Here is a 25,671-nt window from a genome sequence, read left to right as displayed (position 1 = left end):
ACGCTGAACGGGTGAAAATCTACAACAATACAACCTTCTATCATCACAAACCTTGATTTCCAATGATGATGGGTGTGGGGGAAGTGGTGGTGGAGGTAGTGATGGAGTGGGAGAGGTGGTGGTGATGAGTGTGGGGGAAGCGATGGAGTGGGAGAGGTGGTGGTGATGGGTGTGGGGGAAGTGATGGGTGGTGGTGGTGGTGGTGTGGTGATGGGATAGGATAGGAGGGATGGTGATGGTGATGGTTGAACCAATGGTGCTAGTGGAATATTTACCCATTTATTCACTCATCTATTGTAACTTGTCGATGTACTATTTTTGTTCATCTGGTAACTTCTTTTCTGTTGAACAAGCAATTTGATTTATTTTGCTGAAAGTGTGTTCCCTTTTGATAACTGTTAAAGGCAGAGTAACCTTTGGGGAGTCAGCCTCAGGCTGGAGAGATGTAAATAAACTGAATACACACTGCACACCAGTGTTTGTCAACTTATAATATCCATGTCATAGTTATATTGTAGATTGGTACACCGAGTGCCTCACGCAAGTACAGAGTATATTCAATACAAATTTATTTCTTGGAAATATTGATCAGACAAGCAATTTTGATTGGATATATCATAATTTTTTTTAATGAAATCCCATGCATGGTTAATGGAATGTAAGTTGAGATATTAAAAAGATCATTGATGGGTATTTACAACCAGAACAAAGATTTTAAATATTTATGGTGAAGACTGTTACGGTTGTGGAAATTTGCATTACACCATAGAGTCCTCAGGTGAGATATATCGGTAAGTTCATGTGTAGTGAGCCCAAACCCGTTGTATAGAGGGAATACAAGTGATCCATTCGGGCTGCGACGCTTCAGTTAGCCGTTTTTCTTTGGCTATTGTTAATTTGGTGCAAGAACAACAACAACGAACATCGCCACAACCAACATCTCACGATCACGCCATTCACCACACGACGCCACCTTCCACAACTACGCTACCACATCTTCGCCACTCGCCATTCAACGAGCACCGTGCAAGAACAAAAACCAACAACGCTTGTGGGGCTTTCCCACCTAATTTCCCCGCCTGATGCTTCCACCTGAACCCCCCCACCACGCTTGGTGTGAAGGGGAGGGGTGCGGCAGCTCGCTCCCGATTGGTGGATGCACGGCATGAGGCGGTCGGAGTGGGGGCACGCCCCCCTTCGAGAGCTTTCTGGAAACGCCTCCAAAGGAGCCAAGAACGGGGCGGGGCGCGGAGCGGAGCGAAGGGCGGAGCCGGCCCCTACAAAAGGGTGGGCGTGAAGAGTAGTTGTTGGTTAGTTGTTCCCTTGTCCCGGTTGGAAGCGAGAGGCTCTTGGTTCGTTCAAGCGATTGACAAAAGGCGTGGGCGTGAAGGTCGACGAGAACGTCGTTCCCTTTCCTGTTCGCTTGTCCCTGAAGGGGAATTGTGGAGAGTGGTGCTGACAACGCCAAGGTCGGAGGTTCTGTTCGTTCGTCCGAGCTGTCGAGTGGACCACGCCGGAGGGACTCGGAGTTACGGCCGCCAAGGACTCAACGCGCACAGGGAAGTCGCGACTTCCATTTCTTTTGGGTTTTGTGTAAATGTGTGTGTGTGGCACCAGTCTGGTCAAGTAGAACTGTTTAAGTGTTGTAATAATTATATTCGGTTTTAACTCTTTCCCTGCTTCCTTTTGACTGCGTAATAAAGTGCTTGCTTGTTGAACTGTTTTCCCGTTTCGCTTCGTCTTTTCTTTCATTGAATCACGTAAGGGATTGGTAGGGGGTTTACAACACCCGGTAATTTATCGGAACAGTCAAGGCCGACGATAACTCCGCTCGGTTATCCCTGTAATACGGAACGAACCGCTTAAGCGGTTCGTGTCCGGAGTCGGCCTGTGGCGTGGTCCCATCCCTTGGCAGATTACCTGTGCGGGTACTTAGGTATATCGACATTCGGCGATTTACCCTATTCCACGCGGGTAGACTGGGTGGTGATGGGGTTAAACCCCCACCCATGACTGGTTTCTGGCGGTAGTCCCAGGAGGGTCACGACTGAATTGTCCGCCCGGTGGGCGACGCGGTCGCGATTAGAGTTACGTGGCCGATCGCACACCGGCGGGCGCTAATTCGCAACAATACATACATGCTAAATACAAGATATGTTGTAAGTGAGAATTTTTTTTTTACAAAATTGATGATGCCAAGATACTAATTTCTTTACTTGCATGTTCAGAATGCCCCTACGAGCATCTAAAATTGCTAAATTTCGTGCGGGAGAACCCCAGACCCCCCCCACCCGACAGCGAAAGGGAGGAGCCCCCCTCTCCCCCCGACAGTGAAAAAGGGGAGCCCCCCCCCGCGCCCACTAATCGTGACCGTAAAATTATTCATGTTGCCAATTTTACCCAAGTCATTTTAAAACCCAGGGAAAACCCTGATATCTGCCAAACCATGTGACATATGATGTTATAGGTAGTGAACTTTTTGTTGCTCATGGATAGATCACACCTGTAAAGTTTCGCTTTGAACTGTTTAGCCGTTTGAGAAGATGATTTTTGAAGGCTTTTCTGTATTAAAAAAAATAAAAAATAAAAAAAAAATAAGGCTGCTGAACCACATCACCAATGACATCAATTCCCCCTCCCCCAATGCAATTTAGTCCTAGATGACCTTCACCATAAATTTTCATGCTGATCAGATAAAGCAGTCGACGTATGTAATGACATCATAATAAAGCCACTGATGACAAAAAAAAACTAAAATAATAATAATAATAATAAAAAACCCCCAAAAAAAACCACACTTATTCCCCATGGTGAGTACTTGACATGTGCCTAGTTTCAATTTATCTTCCATGGAGCAGTTTGGAAATAGAGGTTCAAAGTTTTTCCTTTTTTTCCAACATGGCTGCCACACCACATGACCTGTGGCATCATGATAATCACTGAAATATTATGCATGAGTAGCAGGGTTATGCACACTTTCGGAAATACCTGAATGCCAAATAAAAAGTAGATGTATGAAAACCTTGACGGCAGGGAGTATGGGGGCCACTGAGGCATGTAATGCACTCTCTCTCTTGTGCATTGTCAGCCATTTTGGGTAACAAAATACATTTTAAAAACTTTTGATATTTATGAGTGTAAATAGGGAAATGTTATGGTGTAAAGACATTCAATTTAAATAATTTCACTCAATAAAGTATGAATCATCGGCAGAATCGCTTATGCTATAAAATTACTTTCTCGAACAAATTTGTTATTTATTCTACACGTTCACCACATTCCAATGCAGTTACAAAACACCCCAGATTCCACACCACCACGTATAATCTATTAAAAGTCCAAATGACATTTAAACTGTGTGGGGGGGAAAAAAAACATTCCATATCGGCTTGTAGCAAGGTATTATGTACACATTTAGGACACGGGGGGGGGGGGGGGGCAAAAAAATGAGTCATTGTATGATTAAGTTTTGCATATCATTTGTTAGCAAACATCATGGGGATTCAGGATCTATTTGGGCAGAGCTTAATTCTTCCTCTTTCTATTGCTCTGACAGGGTCAAAGCTCTGACCAAACTTACATCTTAGGATTAAAAGTGCAGATTGCTTTAAAACGTGACGTACTTCCTAACGACCTTTGACGTTCTGTGCACTGAATACAAACTGGCCTTTGGTATTGATTTTTATATCATAGGGCCATCTTGGTAAACTTAGTCTATGGTTATAAAATCAAGCTGATAGCTACCAGTAATTTTGTAGCAGTTTGGTAAATGCAATTTGTTACGTACTTCCTAACATTTTTGATAGCCTGTTTGGATAAAAAAAACATGCTTTGTAAGCAACTATATCCATTGGACCCATAGCAAAGTATACATTTTCTGAAAGCACAGACACTTGGGCATCATATAACATTAAGATCGTTTATCTTATTAAAACTGGGTACAATTTGTAAGCTTTCTCCTCATTTCGGACCTCAGTATACACGATACCATGCTACAAGCCTATCTTGAGATGAGTTACATCTATTAGGACATCTATCCGAATAAAGTGAGCTAACTTGGATACTTTAAAAATAATTGGTTCATGAGATAGTAAGTTACCACTATATTTGTTATGGGTGTGTCTGTCTGTCTCTGTCCTGAGCATAGCTCCATGGGTTTTGATCCGATCCTGATAAAATTTGGGTGGGAGGTTTATATCATGATCTAGTTTTGTTTTCCGGAGAATGGGAGTGCTGCGCCCATTATGGGCGGAGCCACGCCCAAAAAACATGTGTTTTTTAGGGGGTAGCCGGTTTCAAGTTACATCTTCTCCAAGGGGGTTTGTCGAATCTGGCAGGGGTTTCGGTATTTGGTTAGCCCAATGGCACCTGCATAGCCCCACGGAGCTCGATTTTTCATTTTCGTCCCAATGTCAAGGTCACGAACTTAGAAAATGTCAAAAAAAAATCAATAAATTGGGCATCGAGCTCCGAGGGTTTTCAACTGTTTCGAATGAAAGTTGGTATGCAAGTCGTACTCTTCGAGTACTAAAACTTTCATCATTTATGTTTTTCCCCGATTCCTGCCAGTTTGCCCGTGGCGTCCCCTCGAAGGTCAAACAAGGACAAATGTGTCCAAGAGCCGTGTCCTGAAGGCCATAACAACAACTTCCGGTATTTCGTCACGTGCCTTGATTGAACCAATAGCGGGACCCGTCATGGAGGCTCCTGTTCATGACGAGAAAAATCATGTATTTACAAAATTACAACACATTAAATGGAATAATCTTTAAATAGTAACGTGAACTTTTCGAAACTTTAAAGCAAATGTTCGAATATATTTAAAAATTTCATGATAGATGCTCTCAAAAGGCACCCTCAATGCGAGGATGTGTAGAGGTGTTTAGTATTTAAGGAGATCCGGATCCTGTATATAAAAGAGTAGAGTCCAAAAGGTTTTGGCTTCACCAGAAGAAAAACAAGAACAAGAAGAAGAAGAACAACGCGGAGCTTAGAGCAGCATTCGCTTCGCGAAACGCGGCAAAAAATAAAAAAGGCGAACAATGTACATTGCTTGTGAACCATCGCAGTCTCCAGACTTGTAATATTAATGATTAAATTTAAAAAATAAAAAATAAAAACATACCACCCCTGAAACCACCTCCACGTTGCCCTCCTCTGTAGCCTCCTCGACGCCCATGCCCTGCCTTCTCTACTGTAATGATCCGACCTTCCAAATCCTGCAAAAAACAAAGATTAGGGAGAATAAGTTGATTGAATGAGGAAAGTTTTTATTTTTAAACAAGATCAAAGGCTCATGATGGAGCGGCCACATATGAGCATACAAACAAATTTACATGAGACAACACAGGACTGTTATACGAGACAAACAACCAATGAGCTTGGAAGAAATGTCATCACTTCCTGGGCCCTCTGGGTATGAGCAAGTCAAAACAATGGCGCCGCATTTCTCACCATACTCGGCAGGACATTTCCCAAAAAGAAAGTTCCTTCTCCACATGAATGCCAACCAATGGGGATTGTTGGTGCCCTTATCCATGTAAAAGCTGACCGTAAAGCAAGGGAGCAACACATACCATTTTAAGTCTTTGGTATAACTCGGCCGGGGTTTGAACTGCCGATCTCCCAGACTAAAGCGGACACTAACCATTATACCACAAAGTTAGATCTTCATTATTATCACAAAAGAAATGCTTGTCTTGAATATCCTCAGTAATGAAAAATGGACACAAGTTAAGGTAAATAAATTCATGACAGCCTTTTATGGTGTGATCGCGATTTAACCTTCATTCCTTCACTTCCTCAAACTACCCTTTTCTAATTCAAACAGTTTCATCCCCTTCCACTCCATCAAAAAATATGGTTTAACAGGTGTAAAAAAAAGATCATGGTTTTGGATGGGGGATGGTGGTGAACTGGTGTCGTGAAGACTTGGAGGGAAGAATGAGAATAGTGTGATAGACCCATAGACTCAGCTTCATCGTGGGAGTTTCCAATAATTTTGAAGGCTTTGGTTTCAATGGCATCAAGATGAGCAAGGTGTGGGGCAGGACAGTCAGCCCAGAGGGGACAGCAGTATTCAATCAAGCTGCGGATGAAAGCCTTGTCGGTGGATCGAGGTTCAGGTGTGCCAAGGAAGGACAATGCACAACGGATCATTTACAGTTGGTGACTGGCTTTGGAGGCCAACTTGGAAATGTGGCTTTCCCAGGAAAGATCATGGCAGACAGTGAGACCCAGAAGCTTGAATAAAAGGACTTCAAGAGGATTGTTGAGAAAGTAGATTTGGGGGGAGGGGTCAGGTTCGATCTATGTCAGGTCAGGTTCGATCTGTGACCTGCTACAGGTACCATGTAAACCTGTACTAACCTGTTCCATGGTCGGGTTGTCGGCGACTAAACCGTCTCCCCCACCAGGTTTTCTGGTAAGGAGGGTGTTTGAATATGGACACCCAGCAGGATTAAAAACAAAACCTGTCAAAGGGCGGAGGAGCTCCTTGTGAGCCAACGGCCATCCATATCTAGTGCCCAACTGTGTCTGCGGACGTCCTCCTGCAGTTGGGTCACTTCTTATTAGGAGGTTGGTGGCAGGATTTGCACTCCGGCCACCGTAAAACCCTTCATTCCGCAAAACGCAAAAACGCAAAAAAATCTGAAAACCCACTCCGTGGGAGTACCTCCTGTGCAGCCTCCCTTCGCAGGGCAGCTCACCGGATGACGGGATTGGGGCAAAGCCTTCGGGACCCCAATCTTTGATAGGAGGGAAACCACGGGGTAACATCCCTGGGTCAGATTGCGGAAGAGTGTGTCGGAGTGGTGCTGAGGTGTCGTCCACCAGACGGCGGTCTCCTTGGGTTAACCTGAGGCGGTCCCTTCGGGTGGGTGCCTGGAATGTCCTATCCCTAAGAGAGGATGATCACCTGTCTCTGTTATCATCTGAGCTCAAGCGTTTGGACATCGGGATTGCAGCTCTCTCTGAGGTTCGGAGACCGGATTGCGGAGAGATAATGGTGGGTGGTTACACCTACTATTGGTCTGGTCGCTCTGATGGTTACCATACCCAAGGAGTTGCTGTAGCTGTGTCCAATAAGCTGACCCCAATGATAATTGAGGTAACACCGGTCAACGAGCGTATTATGAGATTAAGGATTCGTCACTCCTTAGGTGTCATTTCCCTGGTCTCTGTTTATGCTCCGACTGAGGCGAGTGATCTCACCGTGAAGGATGCATTCTACGCCACACTCGAGTCTGTGGTTGATCAGTGCCCCAGACGAGATACACTTCTAGTCTTGGGGGATTTCAATGCATCGACTGGAACTGATAGGGACGGTTATGAGGTGTGTGTTGGTCCCCATGGGTCAGGAACTATGAACCAGAATGGCACTAAGTTCCTTGACTTTGCAAGAAGTCATGGACTTAGGGTGGCTGGTTCATGGTTTCAGCGCCCACAAGCTCATCGCTGGACTTGGTATTCCAACGCTGGCGGTGTGGCAAAGGAGATTGACCATGTCCTCATTGACGGTCGTTGGAGGATGATCCAGAACTGCAGGGTCTACCGGAGTGCTCAGTTCCTCAAAACTGACCACAGGCTTGTTGTAGCAACTCTAAAGCTGCACCTTAAATCCTGGAGAAAGGTACCATCCCAGCCGAGGCTGGATGTTGCCAAGCTCAGGGATGAGAGAGTAGCTGAGGAGTTTGCGAACAGGCTGAGTGGACACTTGGGGGGTCTGGGTGCTTTGGGGGGTCCTGAAGAGTTGTGGAGCGCCTTCAAGACCACCGTCCTTGATGTTGCCGGTGGATGCCTTGGAGCTCACCGCAGGGCAAAGAAGAATTTTGTCTCTCAAGGGACACTGGATACCATTGACCAGAGTCGCAGGGCCAGGCTGAATGGCAGAGCTGAGCTGTTCAGGAAGCTGAGGCGTAAAACTGTACGTGCACTGAGGGTGGACAAGGAGGCCTATGTGCGAGGAATCTGTGAGGGGGTAGAGCATCACCTGTGGACAGGTGATTCTCGTCCCGCTTACAGGGGAATTCGCGCATTACGTTCATCCAAGCCCATCCCTCGGAGCACTACAGTTCGAGCAGAGAGTGGTAGGCTCTTGACAGAGGAGTCTGAAGTGAAGGCCCGCTTACTTTGAGCGGTTGTACCAAGCTGATCCCCCAACTGTCGAGTTGGACGTCAAGGGTGTTACAATCCCTGTTGCTGACCCTCGAATCAACTGTGGTCCACCTCCGCTTGTGGAAACACGGGCTGCGGTGAACCAGTTGAAACGGGGAAAAGCTCCAGGGATCTGTGGCATCCATGCCGAACTTCTCAAGGCTGGTGGAAATGCTGCACTCGTGTCGTTGCATGCAGTTTTGTGCTCTGCCTGGAACACAGGCATCATCCCAACTGACTGGAAGAGGGGCCTTGTTGTCCCTCTCTGGAAAGGGAAGGGTGATCGCCAAGACTGCAACAACTACCGAGGGGTGACGCTGCTCTCAGTGCCGGGCAAGGTCTTTGCTCGGATAATTCTCGATAGGGTTCGCCACCATCTGCTTGAGCACCAGCGTCCAGAGCAGTCAGGCTTTACACCAAAGAGGTCAACGATTGACCGTATCCTTGCACTTCGTGTCCTCACCGAATGCAGACGAGAGTTTCGGCAGGGGCTGCTTGCAGCCTATGTTGATCTCTGTAAAGCGTTCGATTCAGTGAATCGGGATGTCCTCTGGAGGATTCTTGGTCTTCGTGGGGTGCCACCAAAACTGATCGATCTGATGTCTGAACTCTACTCTGGTACTGAGAGTGCTGTGAAGTGTGGTGGTACCATCTCTGACGCATTTCCAGTTGTTACTGGAGTTCGTCAGGGGTGTGTACCGGCCCCCACACTTTTCAGCACTTGTATGGACTGGATTCTCGGGAGGATGTCGGAGAGATCAAGTTGCGGTGCGTCATTTGGGAATGTCAAGATCTCGGACCTTGACTTTGCAGATGATGCAGTCATCTTTGCGGAGACTTTAGACATCCTCTTGGGGGCCCTCGAGGTGCTGAATGAGGAGTTGGAGCCGTTGGGATTACGGGTTTCTTGGGTCAAAACTAAGATCCAGGCTTTCGGTGACATCTTGGATGCTGCTGTCCTGTCTGTTTGTGGTGAGGAGGTTGAGGTCGTGGAGAGATTCACTTACCTTGGCAGTGATATTCATGTCTCTGCTGGCTGCGAGTCAGAGGTCAATAGACGTCTCGGTCGGGCCTGGGGAGTCATGGATTCACTGGATCATGGGGTGTGGCGCTGCTGGTACCTGTGCGGGAGGACGAAAGTCCGAGTCTTCAGGTCCTTGGTACTTCCAGTCTTGCTCTATGGGTGTGAGACTTGGACTCTGACCAAGGATCTGAGACGGAGACTTAATTCCTTTGGTACCAGGTCTCTTCGGAGAATCCTTGGCTATCGCTGGTCGGATTTTGTGTCCAACGAGCGGTTGCTGAGAGAGACTCGGATGAGATTTGTTACCTGCATAGTCCGTGAGCGTCAGTTGCGGCTGTATGGACATGTGGCTCGTTTTCCTGACTCTGATCCTGCTCACTAGATTCTCTCAGCGAGGGAGTCTCATGAGTGGAGGAGGCCAGTGGGTCGACCACATGCCTCATGGTTGCAACAGGTTGACCATCATCTCAAGGAGATGGGGATGGGCCTGGCATCTGCCTGGGGGATGGCCAGACGGAGGCCCCTGGAGTACCGACGGAAAGTGGACGCAGCGACGTGCTGTTCTGGTACATGTTCCCATACCTGACCTGGGGGAGGGGGGGGTTCCAGACGGTCCTTTCGTAGAGACATAGTGAGAGTGTGAGATTTGCCACGGTTGAAAGGCATGTTCCACGTATTGGACCAGCATGCGATTTTATCCAGATTTGCAGAGTGAAGAGGCTGTTGCTTGCCAATCTGAGGGATGACAGATGGTCGGAGAGATCATTGATGAAAACCAGAAAAAGAACAGAAGACAGAACACTGCCTTGAGGAACTCCAGCCTGGACAGGAAGAGGGAATGAGAGAACTCCATTAAGGGCCACACGTTGGCTGCAACAGGAGAGGAAGTCTGTGAGCCATGAGTGGAGATGGCCTTGGATACCATAGGAAGAGAGTTTGGTGAGCAGGGCAGGGTGCCAGACCGTGTCAAAAGCACGTGATATGTCCAGGGATATGGCTCGGATTTCCTGTCTGGCATTGAGGACCTCAATCCATTGTTGGGAGAGCAGAAGCAGCATATCCAGGGTAGAGTGACCTGGTCTGAAACCAAATTGATGATCGGAAATCAAGCCCTTGGAGAAGAGGAAGGATTTAATGTCTGAAGCGATGATGGATTCCATCACCTTGCTGATGATTGGGAGAAGGCCGATTGGTCTGCAGTTGCACCTTTTTATGCAGAGTGATAGTGTTTGCTGATTTCCAAGGAGATGGCAACCTTGAGCAAATGAGGGGATGAATAGAATAGAGAGAGGGTGAGCAAGAGCAGCAGAGCAGGTTTTTGGGACAAATCCAACAATCTTTGTACTTGGCCAATGATCTTCAGATAGAATAGCAATTAGACTTCCTTGTCAATTCAATTTTAATACATTACCCACTTTAAAAACCAAAATTGGAAAATTTACAAGCCCCAAAAAAAAAAAAAAAACATACCAATGTCACCCCCAGGGTGACCAGTATCTTGCCAAAATGTGAACATGAGCGACTTATTTATTCTATTAAAGGTACTCAAAAAATAAGGGTTTCGTCAACTTTGATGCTTGACCTTTATATTTTCGTACGGTTAATGGTATGTCATGAAAAATCCGTTTTTTCGTCATGACGTCATAGCGTCAAACTTTTGACAGATCTGGAAAGCACTTATCAAGCGCTTTCATATGAGGTATAACTCGATATGGTATCTAAGATTTCAAAATTTGACCTTGGGGTCAAAAGCTTTCAACCTCCAGCGTTCACCATGAAGGTCAAGGCCTATCGCCACCAAAAATTAATCAGCTGAGCGCCAGACCATGAACTATATTCCCATGAAGTTTGAAGACGATCCGATCAAAATTACTCAAAAAAATAAGGGTTTCGTCGACTCCCCTGATTTGGGACAAAGTGACCTTGAAAATTGTATGCGCTGAAAGGGACCTCTATAGGACTCTGATATGCGAAGTTACAAAAATTTCCAATGATAACTGTGCTCTGCAGAGTGATCGATACGTGATTACAGACAACAAGAACAAAAAAAAAAATAATTAAAAAAAACAAAAAAAAACATACAAGCTGACTGACATTTCTTGAAAAAAAAAAAAAATTCGTTTTGGCAAGATAATGATAAAAAAAATAGCACCGCAAAGCAGGCATAACCCCTCAGCCCCTTGACGCAAACCAATTTCAAGATGGTGGTCATATTGAAAAATCGCAGCACGCCCATTTTAGAAAGGAACCTTCCTCTACTCAACCCCAACACACCCAGCAAAAAAGGATTTAATCGGACAAGGCGTTCTCCTCGAAATTGACGGAAACCAATTTCAAGATGGCTGTCGTGGCGGCCACAGTGAAAAATTGCAGCATGCCCATTTTGGAAAGGAACCTTCCTCTACTCAACCCCATTATACCTCACCAGAATAAAATCAATGTGTGAAGCCGTTCTCAAGTTATTGTCCGGAAACCAAATTAAAGATGGCTGCTGAAGCCACCATATTGGATATCAGATTGCGCTGAATATCGAAAGGAACCTTCCTCCAAACACCCCCATTATATCACACAAAAATGAAATCAATAAGTCAAGCCGTTCTCAAGTTATTGTCCGGAAACCAAATTCAAGATGGCTGCCATAGCCGCCATATTGGACATCGCATCGCACTGAATATCAAAAGGAACCTTCCTTTACCCAGCCCCAACATACCCTGCAAAAACAGATTTAATCGGACAAGGCGTTCTCCTCGAAATCGACGGAAACAAATTTCAAGATGGCTGCCATGGAGGCCACATTGAAAATCACAGCGTGCCCATTTTCGAAAGGAACCTTCCTCTACTCAACCCCAACATACCCTGCAAAAATGGATTTAATCGGACAAGGCGTTCTCCTCGAAATTGACGGAAACCAAAAGTTGACAGACGCCCGAACACCCGCACAATGCCTGTGACGACAATACCCCTCAATCGAATTGGGCTGAGTGGTAAAAACTGCTTGGAATTACTATGTTTATCCAAATGAAATTGCACTCAAAAATGTTTTTTTTTTAAATGCAAAAAAACATTTAAACAAAAACTAGAAGGGAACTCGGTAGAGCGCATGCCTCTGCCACGTTATGCCTAATCCAGGAGAACATATCAGGCCCAATCTGTTTTTGAAATAACATGTTATTCAGTACGCCATTTTTGACCCCATCTCTCAATGGTGAAGAATTACTTAAAAAAATTATTCACCGGATCTGGATTTTCATCAAAATGTAATCAATTCGTCGTCACACACCCAACCTGTCCACCAAATTTCATCGGAAATCTGTCCACAACTTTTTGAAATATCCTGTAAACAGACAAGACAGGGGTGAAAACATAACCTCCTTCCACCTTTGGTGGCAGAAGTAAACAAACAAAAACACCAAACATATACATGGCATACAAGTTCACAAACAGACGAAACATGAAAACACAAGAAGAAAAAGGGTGTACATTGCATAAAACCTCAACCACATATTATCAGCCAGCCACTAGCAAAGGCCATGCAAAACCCTTAATTATCAAGATTCATTTAAAACTGACGGAATGTGGAACAAAATAATTTAAACTCGAAGGGCACTCTGTAGAGCGCATACCTCCGCCACATAATGCCTGATCCACGAGAACATATCAGGCCCAATACATTTTTGAACTAGAACGGGCACTCGGTAGAGCGCATACCTTCGCCGCCGCAACTTTTTTCCGGGCACATTTGAAAAACGTCATTTTAAAACGTCCATGACGTCACAACGGTCAGTCCGATTGACGTCAAATTTGGTGTTTAACCTCCTTGAAGGCAGTCCAACAAAATGGAATGATAAACACTGAAAAATTTAAAAGTTGAAAAATGACGTCATCTTTTGACGCACTTCCGGGGATGTCACGTCCAATCGGGGACTACCATTCTGAAAGCTCGTAGTTCACTGAACGTTTTAACGTTGGTTTCATGCCAATAGCTCTATTAGATCTGAAGCTATGCCTACAAGTATATTTTGACCTTGAGTGTGACCTTGACTACAGAGTTAATTGGCAAAACCTGTACATCAATAAACAGATATTTTGGTACTGATCCTAATGCCTGGATTTGGCAGACTTTGCTTTATAAATTATATAGATATTTGAATGTAAAATATCAGGACATTTTAGCCACAATTGAAAAACGTCATGTTCAAACGTCAATGACGTAATAACAGTCAGTCCGATCGAAGTCAAATTTGGTGTGAGACGTCCTTAAGGTAAGTCCTACAAAACTGTATGATCAAAACTGATGAGATCGAAAATTTAAAATTTACGTCATCTTGTGACGTCATTTAGACGCACTTCCGATGACGTTACGTCAAATCCGACACTACATATCCGAAAGGTATCTCGTCATGGAACAATATGGCGGTGGTTGCATGTCGATAGCTGTATTATTAAAGGAAGTTATGCTCAAGAGTGTTTTTGACCTTTTCATGACCTTGACCTTTGACCCGATCGCTCCCAAAATCTAATCAAATCGTCCTTGGATACTCACGAATCATCCCACCAAATTTCATGCAATTCGGTTTCATACTTTCTGAGTTATGCAAATAACAAACAAACACACATTCACAAATAAATAAATACACAGCGACCAAAACATAACCTTTCACAGAATGCGAAGGTAAATATCATGCGATTTGGCCCTCTCTCTCAATGGTGAAGAATCACTTTAGCTGGATCCGTATCTTCACTGAAATCTAATAAGTTTGTCCTCGTCACACACCCAACATGTCCACAAAATTTAATCCGGATCAGTCCGCAACGTTTTGAGAAATCCTGCACACAAAAACAGACAGAAAGGGGTGAAAACACAACCCGCTTCACATTCGGTGGTGGAGGTTACGAGTTGTTCAACATCAGAGGCTTCTCAGTCTTTTCCCTGACTTTATCCATTGATGGCGATTGTCCAGTGGATGGTACTTGTCCTTTAAATCATTAACCTAAGTTACAAGTTACAACACAACTGGGATATTTGTGTGTTTTCAACAAATTTCCCAGTATTTTACCTGCTTGGTTAGCTATCCTTTGCAGTTCACAAGTCTTATTTCCTGAGACTTTTAAACCACACAATACAGACAAAGAAAACATTTAAACCTTTAATAACTCAGACCACAAAGTTGTACGAGATCGTAGAGGGCAAACCACTTAACTATACCAACCTTGCCATTCAAATCCTTTTCTGCATCTTTGGCATCTTCTGGGTTTTCAAATGTGACAAAGCCATACCCTTTTGACTTCTGAGTCTCCCTGTCTTTCATCAGCAGTACTGGGTGAACAAGATGGAATAACATGAAAATTAAATTAACGTGAGAGTTTAACAAAAACAAAATACAATTCCCAAGCCCAAATGTCATGAAGTGCCTCAAATACCCTACATAGCCCACAATGTCAGGCAATGGGTACCTTCCAAGATTGGCCCATATTTGCTAAAGATAGAGTCCAGAAAATCTTCATTTGTTTCAAAGTTCAGTCCACCAACAAAGAGCTTGCCAACATTGCCTCCCTCCATGACTTGTGTGATGACACCGTTTCAGGGTACTGGAAAAGGACATTGGGGAGTGGGGGGGGGGTGGGGGATGGAGCATTTTTATTTTTTTTAAATACTCAACTTCACACCAAATAACTTTGATGAACATTCAACCAGGAATAAGCTTATATTAAGCAAATGGGCTTCAATTTTGGAATCGGCATGTGGTGAGTGACACAGCAACACAAACCAAAGCAGTAAAAAAATTTCCTCAAAAATCAATTTTCTTCCATACTGCCAGGTAGGATGGATGGATGGGTGGGTGCTTTAATGTGCATGTCTACATTGTTGAATTACATTTGTATCAAAAGTCCTTTATGCCTTAATTATAAAATTTCAGACTCGCTTACCCAATGCTTTTGACTCGGCTATGTTATTATTACCAATATGATTATTTTGTAATGACGTTAATAATATTATGCTATTATCATTTGATGGAATTGATTAATTTGTTGTTATAATAAATTGTATTTCTGGTAGGTGTGCAGACCAGCAACTCACAGCCTATACACTGCTTATGTGCAAACATATATATATATGCACATTGTACATCCGATTTTCTTCAAATTTCCTTCAAGCGAGTATTAAACAATACAGAGTGTTCGGAATGGGGTTGTGCGTCGAATAACGAATAACGGTCACGATTGGACAGTGAGGGTGTTGGGGGGACAATATGGTACAACACACTTGAAGCCATAGCCAGGAGAAATCACACGAGACCCCAAAATATGTTATATTAAAAATAATAATAAAAATCTATATGCAGTTCACACAAAATCTGATGGCTGGGGGAAAAAAAAATTACTGGCAATGGCATACATCATTCATGTGTAGAGACTCATTGAAGAACCTTTAGAAACAAGATTATTGCGGCCTCGCAAGTCAAGACATATAGGGCCCGTTAGTCTTCGGAGGAGGGGGTTGGGAGGGCGATAAGCATATAATGCATCAAGGATGTTGGATTTCCTCCAAAGTTATTTCAGTTCAGTGTTAAACAACAGTAGCGACTATTTACAAAAAAAAGCTAATCATGATTTTTGGACAGAATCGACTGAATAGCTTGTGGTTAAAATCAACTTTACTTCCTGTCGGTGTGCCCCATGAAACAGCAAGATAAGCTATTTATGCACCTTAACATAGAGTTGGGTCAGGTGGAAAACCCTTTGACGAGAGGGGCAAATGAAGTTGCTGCAACCTCCGTTGCATGATCCCCTAGTCCCCCTGGCAAATTCAGTTGAGATTGGATTACGATCAAAGTGGTCAGACATACAAGACAACAAGTAGTGTATTTTAGTACGAGATTCTAAAATAATGCCTCTTGGTAATGTACAAATGCCATCTATACCAATATGTGCGCGCGTGTCCCCCATAACTCCAAAACCATGAAACGTAGCAGTCTGAAACTTTGCATGCATACAAAGGGAACTCCAAGGAAGTGCAAGAGTAAAAACTGGGTGTTTGGGTAAATTAAAACACTCCTTTGAAGATAATTAACAGCCTTATTTAATTACATCCTTTATCAGGCACAATCCTCGGCCACATCGCTGTCTGGAGTCTTAAGGCGCATCCTGGGTAACCTCGCTGGGGACTGAAGCCACTATGTTTTTTGGCTTGGTTAACCATGCCTTGACTTGGAACAGGCTACAACGATTTCTCAACAATAGTTTTTTTTTTTTCCAGCCCTCACTCATATTATCGAATGCCTGTTCATCATGGCTACGAATTGTTGAAAACATCGCTTTTGTATGTACTATAGTTTTAAAATTAGGAGCTTGGAGTGATTTCATGCATTATCTGATGCGATTTTCCATGATCAACTCTTACGGACTAAAGTATATCATCGAAATAAGATTTTGGCTTTGAGAATCGGATATCGTCGGGACTAAATAAGTGTCAAAATCTGGAGTGAAATCTGAAAAAAAATAAATTTTTTAAGGTCTTATAAATTACGCCTATATACCTATTTACTTTGAGCAAGCAAGGCTATGGTCCCTCATTCTCCTGAGATACACAAGAAAAATGCGACATTTCCAAAGCATTAAACTAATCTTTTTCTACTGTTTGGAAAATTATATTGAGAGAGCAAAAGATTTAGAAATGTGCCAAAATTAATCAGCTTCATTGAGCTCTATGATTTAATGCATTCACTGCTTGGCATCGCACACTATCCCCCAGAGGGAATGCCAATCTATGTATATATTTTCAGAGGTTTTCCAAGGAGCTCCACAAAGAATCAAAGCAAATCTGGTGAAAAACGGATGTTTTAAAATAGTTACAATGTCTGCGCAGATCGCGAACCGATTTCCTACGTGACGCATGCACAGATTGAGCAGGCAACATGGCAGATTTTCAGCAATGTTTATTTCACGGGAGATTAAATTTTGCAATGTCCCAGGGTTGTTCTACGTTAAACAGCAACTTTTGTGGATAAAGTCATTATTTGAATGAATTCATTTAATTTCTTTGACTGCAGCGGGTCACTGGCTTTAAAGTTAAAGACATCCTATATGGTATGCAGCCACAGCCGAGCCAGCCATTCTGTAGCAACCGTTTATTTGGAGTGCTTAAGCCACTTGCCAAGCACCCTACAGTCGATAACGGTATAGTTTGTGGCTCGATCGGGATGTACAGTCAGCAGTTGCTTCAAGGTAGAGGGACACGATTTACAAAAGGTTATATGGTTTCTCTTTGCGAGTTTCAAAGCCAAATATATTCGATAACACCTGATTTCCGGCCATATCAACGCGTTTTCTAAATTAGAATCAATTGTTTTTTCCACCCATCACGACGATTGGCAGCTGTATATAAAGAAAAATGTTTATGCACGTATCTTCCTGAAACGTCTATAATGTAGCGTTGTTTTTATAATTTATTTATTGAAATTCCCCCAAAACAAGTGTGAAAGTTATTTGAGGTTTTTGGGTTGTGAACAGTACGTAGTGTAGTTGGCAACCACACCGATTCCTGAAGAAATGCGGATATCGTCCAATCGCCAATCGTGTATGTGTGTGCGCGTTTCATAAAGCATAACATTTTCTCTTTGCTGTTACAGGGTTCCCACTCAATCTCAAAAATGAAATTCCCTGACTTCCCAGGTCAGTGGGAACCCTGTAATTATACATTAGGCTGTATAAAGGGTGCATCTATTTATTACGCATGTACAGGACATCATTCCAGTGCAGACATCAAGTTTACAAATCATATTCGGTACAATTATACAATCAAAACTTAATAAACATGAAGCAAGCACAAACCAATCAATGCACAAGCTCCAATGATATGTATGTATGTATGTATGTATGTATGTATGTATGTATGTATGTATGTATGTATGTATGTATGTATGTATGTATGTATGTATATATATATATATATATATATATATTCTGTGTCAGTCTGTTTGTCCGTCCGTCGAGGGGCTTCTCAGTTCAGAGCAGGGCTTCCACATCAAATCACCACCATTTTGTTTGCTTCGTGGAGCCTCTTTTGTAAAGCTTGTACTTTCTTCCACAGTCACAGCTTTATCTTAACTCTTATTCGATATCTGGTTTGTTATTTTTTTGTAGCTGCTCAGATGGTGTAAGATTCAGATGCAAAAAAAAAAAAAAAAGAAAATTAGCATTTTTCAACAAAAATGCATTTGAAGCGAAATTAAGGCCTGTATTATAACATCTGGTGTTGGCTTAATGGTTGGAGTGGTAGGCTTTGGATCCTAGGGTCCTGAGTTCAAATCCTGCTCAGCTGTTGAATTAATACCAGGTGAGGTTAACTCAGCCTGTCATCCTTCTGAGGATGCCAGAATAGAGTGCCAGCTTGCTGGTATACTGTGTCGGAGTGGTGACCCGTCCAGGATTGTGCCGAATAGCCAAGGAGACTGCTCAAGTGGTCCCAATCTCCATTACGTCCATTCAGACTCCCTCACAGCTATATCTCAACTCTAATTCACCTTCCGATTTCATTTTTTGGAGTCGTTAAGATGGTTCAAGTTACAGTTGAATCAAAAGGTGAGAAAATAGAACGAACATTGGCGTTTATAGACAAAAATGCAATCTAATAGCCGTTTTCAATGTACCTGGTCAGACATGATGTGGGGAGGGGGTTATCATTGTTACTTTTTATCAGTTACCTTTTGAAGAAACAAAGGTATATTTTGATTCCAATTCATGCAAAGAAAACAAAGTAATTCACATCAGTGATCGCAGCAGCGGTCTGTACACCGCCCAGAGAAGGTAGGTTTTCATAATGAAGAGGAAAGAAAATCGTGAAGTATTTAATAATAAAAAAAAAAAAAAAAAAAAAAACATAATTTAAAAAAAAAAAAAAAAAAAAAAAAAAAAACAACTTGGTTTTCGCCAGAGTTTAAGGCTGAATCGTATGCAAGTATAGGATTTATAAACAAACGATTTCACATGTACGATGATAAATCGTTTTCAATGAATCTGGTCGAATAGAATGTGGGGAGGACGAGAGAGGGGGGAGTGGTGAGGGAGGAGCGAGGGTTTGGGGAGTAGTGAGAGGTGTGAGAGGAGTGAGGGGAAATGGAAAGGGGAGGGAGGGGGGGGGGGAGAGGAGGGAGGGAGGGAGAATGAGAAGAGTGAGGGAGAGGAGGAGGAAGGGAAAGTAGAAGAGCAAGGGTAGGGGAAGTAGTGAGAGGAGGGAGGGGGAAGTAGAAGAGTGAGGGTAGAGTTCCATGCTCGGGAAATAGTTGTGACCGTTTTGAATGTATCTCGTCAGACGCGATGTGGGGAATGGAAGAGCAAGGGTTTAGGGGAGTAGTCAGGAGGGAGTGGAGTAGCCAAGTGTGAGGGTAGTGTTCTCTGCGAGGTAAAACTAAAGTTAGGGTTCGAACTGGTCCAATTATATTTTTCCATGTTCCCGGGGTATATATAAAAAGTTTATTCAAGGCGAGTAAACTCTTTTCCAAATATGTAAGGAAACAATACTTCCAAAAACTTAAACATAATGAATATGGTGACTCACGATGGAATCCAATTATTTATTAATAACGTTTGGTTTTAAGGAATTTTTGATATGTTAATCAAGGCAGGTTCTGCCCCCTCTTGTCAACATAGAAGTAAGTTACTCCACATCCTTTCCCACCCCTCACCTGCCTATCTCCCTCCCTCCCCTGTGCACGATCCTCTCCTCTTCCCCCATCAATGTGTGGACTGATAAACTGGATGTCACATCTGCCAAAATCCTCCCTCTTCTTCACCTCCCCTCTCCCCCTTTGAGTGACGCATCAGATATGAAGAGGACTAGTCCAAATGTCATACATGTCTGTGCCCGTGGGTTCACCACTAGTAATTTATAAAAATCCCAATGTTTTCTCTTCACAACAGCAACCAGTTACAAGACAGCTTTATCCTTTGATCTCCCCACAAAACATCCGCAAGAGAAATACAATTTTTCACCCGTTTCAAAGGTTTCCATTGTCCGTCAGACTTATCAATCATCGAACGATCCTTTGAGCTGCCTGGAATCAGGAATTTTGCTCCTCGGGTTGAGAAGTCTGATGGGAAAACCATGCTTCAACAGCAATGTCACGTGTTAGTTTTCCCTGGGTTATGGGGATTGTACCATCTGGTAAAACTGAAAATTAAGGTGCATTTTCCTCACTTTGCGCTTGCAACAATTATTATTATTATATTATATTAATACGCTAAGCCATATTGTGTGGACATATCTCCTCCGAAACTGCTGGATGGATTGTCGCCACTTTCGGTATGCGGGTGCTCTGTGGTCTAATGTACAGCAGAGGCTATGTGAGATCGCGCCAGATGGACAGGTTTGGGAATCTTTGGCAATTTTGTAAATTTTACATTCGTATGCATGGCGACATGTGACATCACCACTGAGATGTCATGCCACTCATAGAAAACAGCCTCTGCAATGTAAAAACCCTCTTCTGCACATGCTGACTACCTCAGAAGGTGCATCTGACAAACAATATGCAACAAGAAACATTGTATATAAAGAAATTCCATAAATCACTTTGTGAACAATTGATATATTGACGTCATAACGAACCCTCACTCGAGAAACTTCACGCGGGTTTGGCTCGTACCATTCAATGTCGGTGAAATATCCTGAATTATGGTCGCTCATTTAGAATCGCAAGAGGAACACCAAGCAGCTGTGCGATTATTTATCGGGTAGTTTCCACAGAGACGGGGATTTTGTGGAAATGCTAAACACGTGACAATCCATGTGGTGATTTTTCAAAGGCAGAACATATCAACTAAAAGCGATCTCAGCGTGACACGAAACGTTAACCAACGTGTGGGGCCTGCTCCCAAATCGTCCATCATTTTTGCAGTCTTTCGAAGGGACAAAAAAAAAAACAAGCTCAAATGAGCCAAGATCCTCGTCCTCTTAATGATGACGTCATAAAACGAGTATGACATGATTGCGATAAATTATTTGTGCTAATGCCCGGCTTGATTCCCGCAAATAAAATTCAAACAGCTTGCCTAGTTTTGGAGATAATGGTGTAGGTGATATGTCAATTTTTTTCCTAGGAAGAATTTCCAAAATCGGAGACGGTTACTGCCTGTGCGTGGGCTTTCTGCATAATATATATATATATATATATATATATATATATATATATATATATATATATATATATATATATATATATATGGCACGTTTCACGAAGATCCGATGAAAACTCTGGGTTGTGAAACAAAAAAAAAATAGGAATGACGTCATAAAAATTGATATGTCGTCATAGTGATGTATCATATGTGTGGTAATTAATCTCTGCTAATGCCCTGTTCGATTCCCGCAAACAGAATTCAAAAAGCTTGCCTAGTTTCGGAGATAATTTTTTAGGCGATACTTTGACGTCACAACTTTTTTCTTCTCGGAGGAATTTTCAAAATCGGAGATAGTTACTGTCTGCGCAGGGTATTTTTACATATATATGCCAAGTTTCAAGAAGTTTCGGTGAAAACTGGAGGCTGTGAAACAAAAAAAAAAGTCCACAAGAAGAAGAAGAAGATGAACAACAACAACAACGTGAGTAAGACTTTGAGATCCTCCACGAGGGTCTAAAAAAACCATGTGGTTCGGGGTGGCTTTGTAGGGGAAGTAGGCGGAGCTTCGACGCAGCCGCCATTACGCACGTGACCTTGTCGGGGAAGTAGGCGGAGCTTCCACGCAGCCGCCATTACACACGCAGCACGAGCCGCCATTTCACAATGCAAGCGGTAATGAAATTACAGAAAAAGCTCAAACGAACAAATAGTCTTGTTTCACGAATCAAGCTTTGGAATACATTCGTTTTTGTCATTTTTATTATTCAACAATGCGGGAAAAGGAAAATATACTTAAACCGAGCACTTCACCAGTATATATCATCGTGTGCAAAGATACCGACAAAGAATGAGAAATGTAGCGGGACGATACAAGGTAAAAAAAAAAAAAAAAAAAATCGATTTTTAGATTTTTTTTTGGTTGTTGTTGATGATAAAGAACATACGGGACCGAGAGAGGAAAAAAAAAAATACTTTGCAAACAAGAAATAAAAAGGACCGTCGTCACCTTGCAGCGAAGGCAAAGAAAGCGAAATAATATCGGCTTTACAAGTGGTAAATTCATTAATACAAAAAAAAAACTCCAAAACATCGAGAATACGGCGTGGTTAGACGAGTCCACGTAGTACAAGAAAAATCAAACACAACGAGCAAAGCTTGAGCCTTACCGCCTGAGGAAAAGCAAATGGCGCGATCACGAGGCGGAAAAAAAAATCTCCACAAAACGCACGAATCTCCACAGGTCGCTTGGACACATCAAACGAAAATAATAAATCAATTTTAGAAAATACGACTAAGCATTAAACGGTTAAAGAAGGATAAAAACCATACTCTGTAAACGCGGACAATATCACAGAACGACCGAGCCTCACCTCGACAAGAAGCGCCTGTGCGAAGCGTGACGTCAGTGCCTTCTCCGATTGGCTCACGAAGATCACGTGGGTCGCCTCGTCCTTTGAACTCGTTGACGGATCGCCCGATTGAACGTACAGTGAGCGCACTGAATTATAAAGATATCATTTTGAGGGAGGGGTCCACCGGCCGCACCAACTTTTTACACCGCCTATCATGAAGTCCCAAAAAAATCTTCACCACGAAACCCTTCGACACAATCGTTTTGATCAGATATCGATGAAAAAAAAAACATTGATTTGAAACCAATCGCAGCCGAGGACCCGCCGGCCGCTGGGGTCATTGAACCCGTTCACATCATCGGTCTGTTTATTACTACGGCAAGGTTCGTGTTTTGGTATCACCGGTCTGTATATTACTACAGCAAGGTTCGTGTTTTGGTATCAACGGTCTGTATATTACGACAGCACGGTTCGTGTTTTGGTATCAACGGTCTGTATATTACTACAGCACGGTTCGTGTTTTGGTATCACCGGTCTGTATATTACTACAGCAAGGTTCGTGTTTTGGTATCATCGGTCTGTATATTACTACAGCACGGTTCGTGTTTTGGTATCACCGGTCTGTATATTACTACAGCATGGTTCGTGTTTTGGTATCATCGGTCTGTATATTACTACAGCAAGGTTCGTGTTTTGGTATCACCGGTCTGTATATTACTACAGCACGGTTCGTGTTTTGGTATCACCGGTCTGTATATTACTACAGCAAGGTTCGTGTTTTGGTATCACCGGTCTGTATATTACTACAGCACGGTTCGTGTTTTGGTATCACCGGTCTGTATATTACTACAGCACGGTTCGTGTTTTGGTATCACCGGTCTGTATATTACTACAGCACGGTTCGTGTTTTGGTATCACCGGTCTTTATTACTACGGCACGGTTCATGTTTTGGTATCACCGGTCTGTATATTACTACAGCACGGTTCGTGTTTTGGTGTCATCGGTCTGTATATTACTACAGCATGGTTCGTGTTTTGGTATCAACGGTCTGTATATTACTACAGCACGGTTCGTGTTTTGGTATCACCGGTCTGTATATTACTACAGCAAGGTTCGTGTTTTGGTATCATCGGTCTGTATATTACTACAGCACGGTTCGTGTTTTGGTATCACCGGTCTGTATATTACTACAGCATGGTTCGTGTTTTGGTATCATCGGTCTGTATATTACTACAGCAAGGTTCGTGTTTTGGTATCACCGGTCTGTATATTACTACAGCACGGTTCGTGTTTTGGTATCACCGGTCTGTATATTACTACAGCAAGGTTCGTGTTTTGGTATCACCGGTCTGTATATTACTACAGCACGGTTCGTGTTTTGGTATCACCGGTCTGTATATTACTACAGCACGGTTCGTGTTTTGGTATCACCGGTCTGTATATTACTACAGCACGGTTCGTGTTTTGGTATCACCGGTCTTTATTACTACGGCACGGTTCATGTTTTGGTATCACCGGTCTGTATATTACTACAGCACGGTTCGTGTTTTGGTGTCATCGGTCTGTATATTACTACAGCATGGTTCGTGTTTTGGTATCATCGGTCTGTATATTACTACAGCATGGTTCGTGTTTTGGTATCACCGGTCTGTATATTACTACAGCATGGTTCGTGTTTTGGTATCACCGGTCTGTATATTACTACAGCACGGTTCGTGTTTTGGTATCACCGGTCTGTATATTACTACAGCACGGTTCGTGTTTTGGTATCACCGGTCTGTATATTACTACGGCACGGTTCGTGTTTTGGTATCACCGGTCTGTATATTACTACAGCACGGTTCGTGTTTTGGTATCACCGGTCTGTATATTACTACAGCAAGGTTCGTGTTTTGGTATCATCGGTCTGTATATTACTACAGCACGGTTCGTGTTTTGGTATCACCGGTCTGTATATTACTACAGCACGGTTCGTGTTTTGGTATCACCGGTCTGTATATTACTACAGCACGGTTCGTGTTTTGGTATCATCGGTCTGTATATTACTACAGCATGGTTCGTGTTTTGGTATCACCGGTCTGTATATTACTACAGCATGGTTCGTGTTTTGGTATCACCGGTCTGTATATTACTACAGCATGGTTCGTGTTTTGGTATCATCGGTCTGTATATTACTACAGCACGGTTCGTGTTTTGGTATCATCGGTCTGTATATTACTACAGCACGGTTCGTGTTTTGGTATCACCGGTCTGTATATTACTACAGCACGGTTCGTGTTTTGGTATCACCGGTCTGTATATTACTACAGCACGGTTCGTGTTTTGGTATCACCGGTCTGTATATTACTACAGCACGGTTCGTGTTTTGGTATCACCGGTCTGTATACTACTACAGCACGGTTCGTGTTTTGGTATCATCGGTCTGTATATTACTACAGCACGGTTCGTGTTTTGGTATCACCGGTCTGTATATTACTACAGCACGGTTCGTGTTTTGGTATCACCGGTCTTTATTACTACGGCACGGTTCGTGTTTTGGTATCACCGGTCTGTATATTACTCCAGCACGGTTCGTGTTTTGGTGTCATCGGTCTGTATATTACTACAGCATGGTTCGTGTTTTGGTATCATCGGTCTGAAAATTACTACAGCATGGTTCGTGTTTTGGTATCACCGGTCTGTATATTACTACAGCACGGTTCGTGTTTTGGTATCACCGGTCTGTATATTACTACAGCACGGTTCGTGTTTTGGTATCACCGGTCTGTATATTACTACAGCACGGTTCGTGTTTTGGTATCACCGGTCTTTATTACTACAGCACGGTTCGTGTTTTGGTATCACCGGTCTGTATATTACTACAGCACGGTTCGTGTTTTGGTATCACCGGTCTTTATTACTACGGCACGGTTCGTGTTTTGGTGTCATCGGTCTGTATATTACTACAGCACGGTTCGTGTTTTGGTATCACCGGTCTGTATATTACTACAGCACGGTTCGTGTTTTGGTATCACCGG

The 25,671-nt window shown here is 43.1% G+C and overlaps 1 protein-coding gene across 4 annotated transcripts in view; it reads right to left on the bottom strand.

Moving 5' to 3' along the window:
• Positions 1-22,856, bottom strand: part of LOC147017877 (cold-inducible RNA-binding protein B-like) — a 56,557-nt gene extending 33,701 nt beyond the window's left edge. For 3 of the 4 annotated variants that reach the window (XR_015062174.1, XM_085896946.1, XM_085896948.1), the window contains exons 1-4: positions 22,672-22,856; positions 14,636-14,770; positions 14,392-14,498; positions 5,126-5,219 (exon numbers count right to left, since the gene is read on the bottom strand). Coding sequence is in view for 3 of the 4 variants with exons in the window: in XM_085896946.1 (XP_085753072.1) it covers positions 5,126-5,219; positions 14,392-14,498; positions 14,636-14,741 (307 nt within the window). In the remaining variant the exon portion in view is untranslated. Of the gene's footprint in view, positions 1-5,125; positions 5,220-14,391; positions 14,499-14,635; positions 14,771-22,467; positions 22,639-22,671 lie in introns of those variants that run through there. The other variant, XM_085896947.1, reaches the window with a different exon arrangement.
• Positions 22,857-25,671: the final 2,815 nt, after the last annotated feature.

This window comes from Eptatretus burgeri, chromosome 10 (assembly GCF_056783735.1).
Source record: "Eptatretus burgeri isolate ZD-2024b chromosome 10, Ebu_testis_v1, whole genome shotgun sequence".
NCBI classification, from domain to species: Eukaryota; Metazoa; Chordata; class Myxini; order Myxiniformes; family Myxinidae; genus Eptatretus; species Eptatretus burgeri.
The sequence above is the reverse complement of the archived record's forward strand: the minus strand, read 5'-3'. Positions and strand labels throughout refer to the sequence as shown.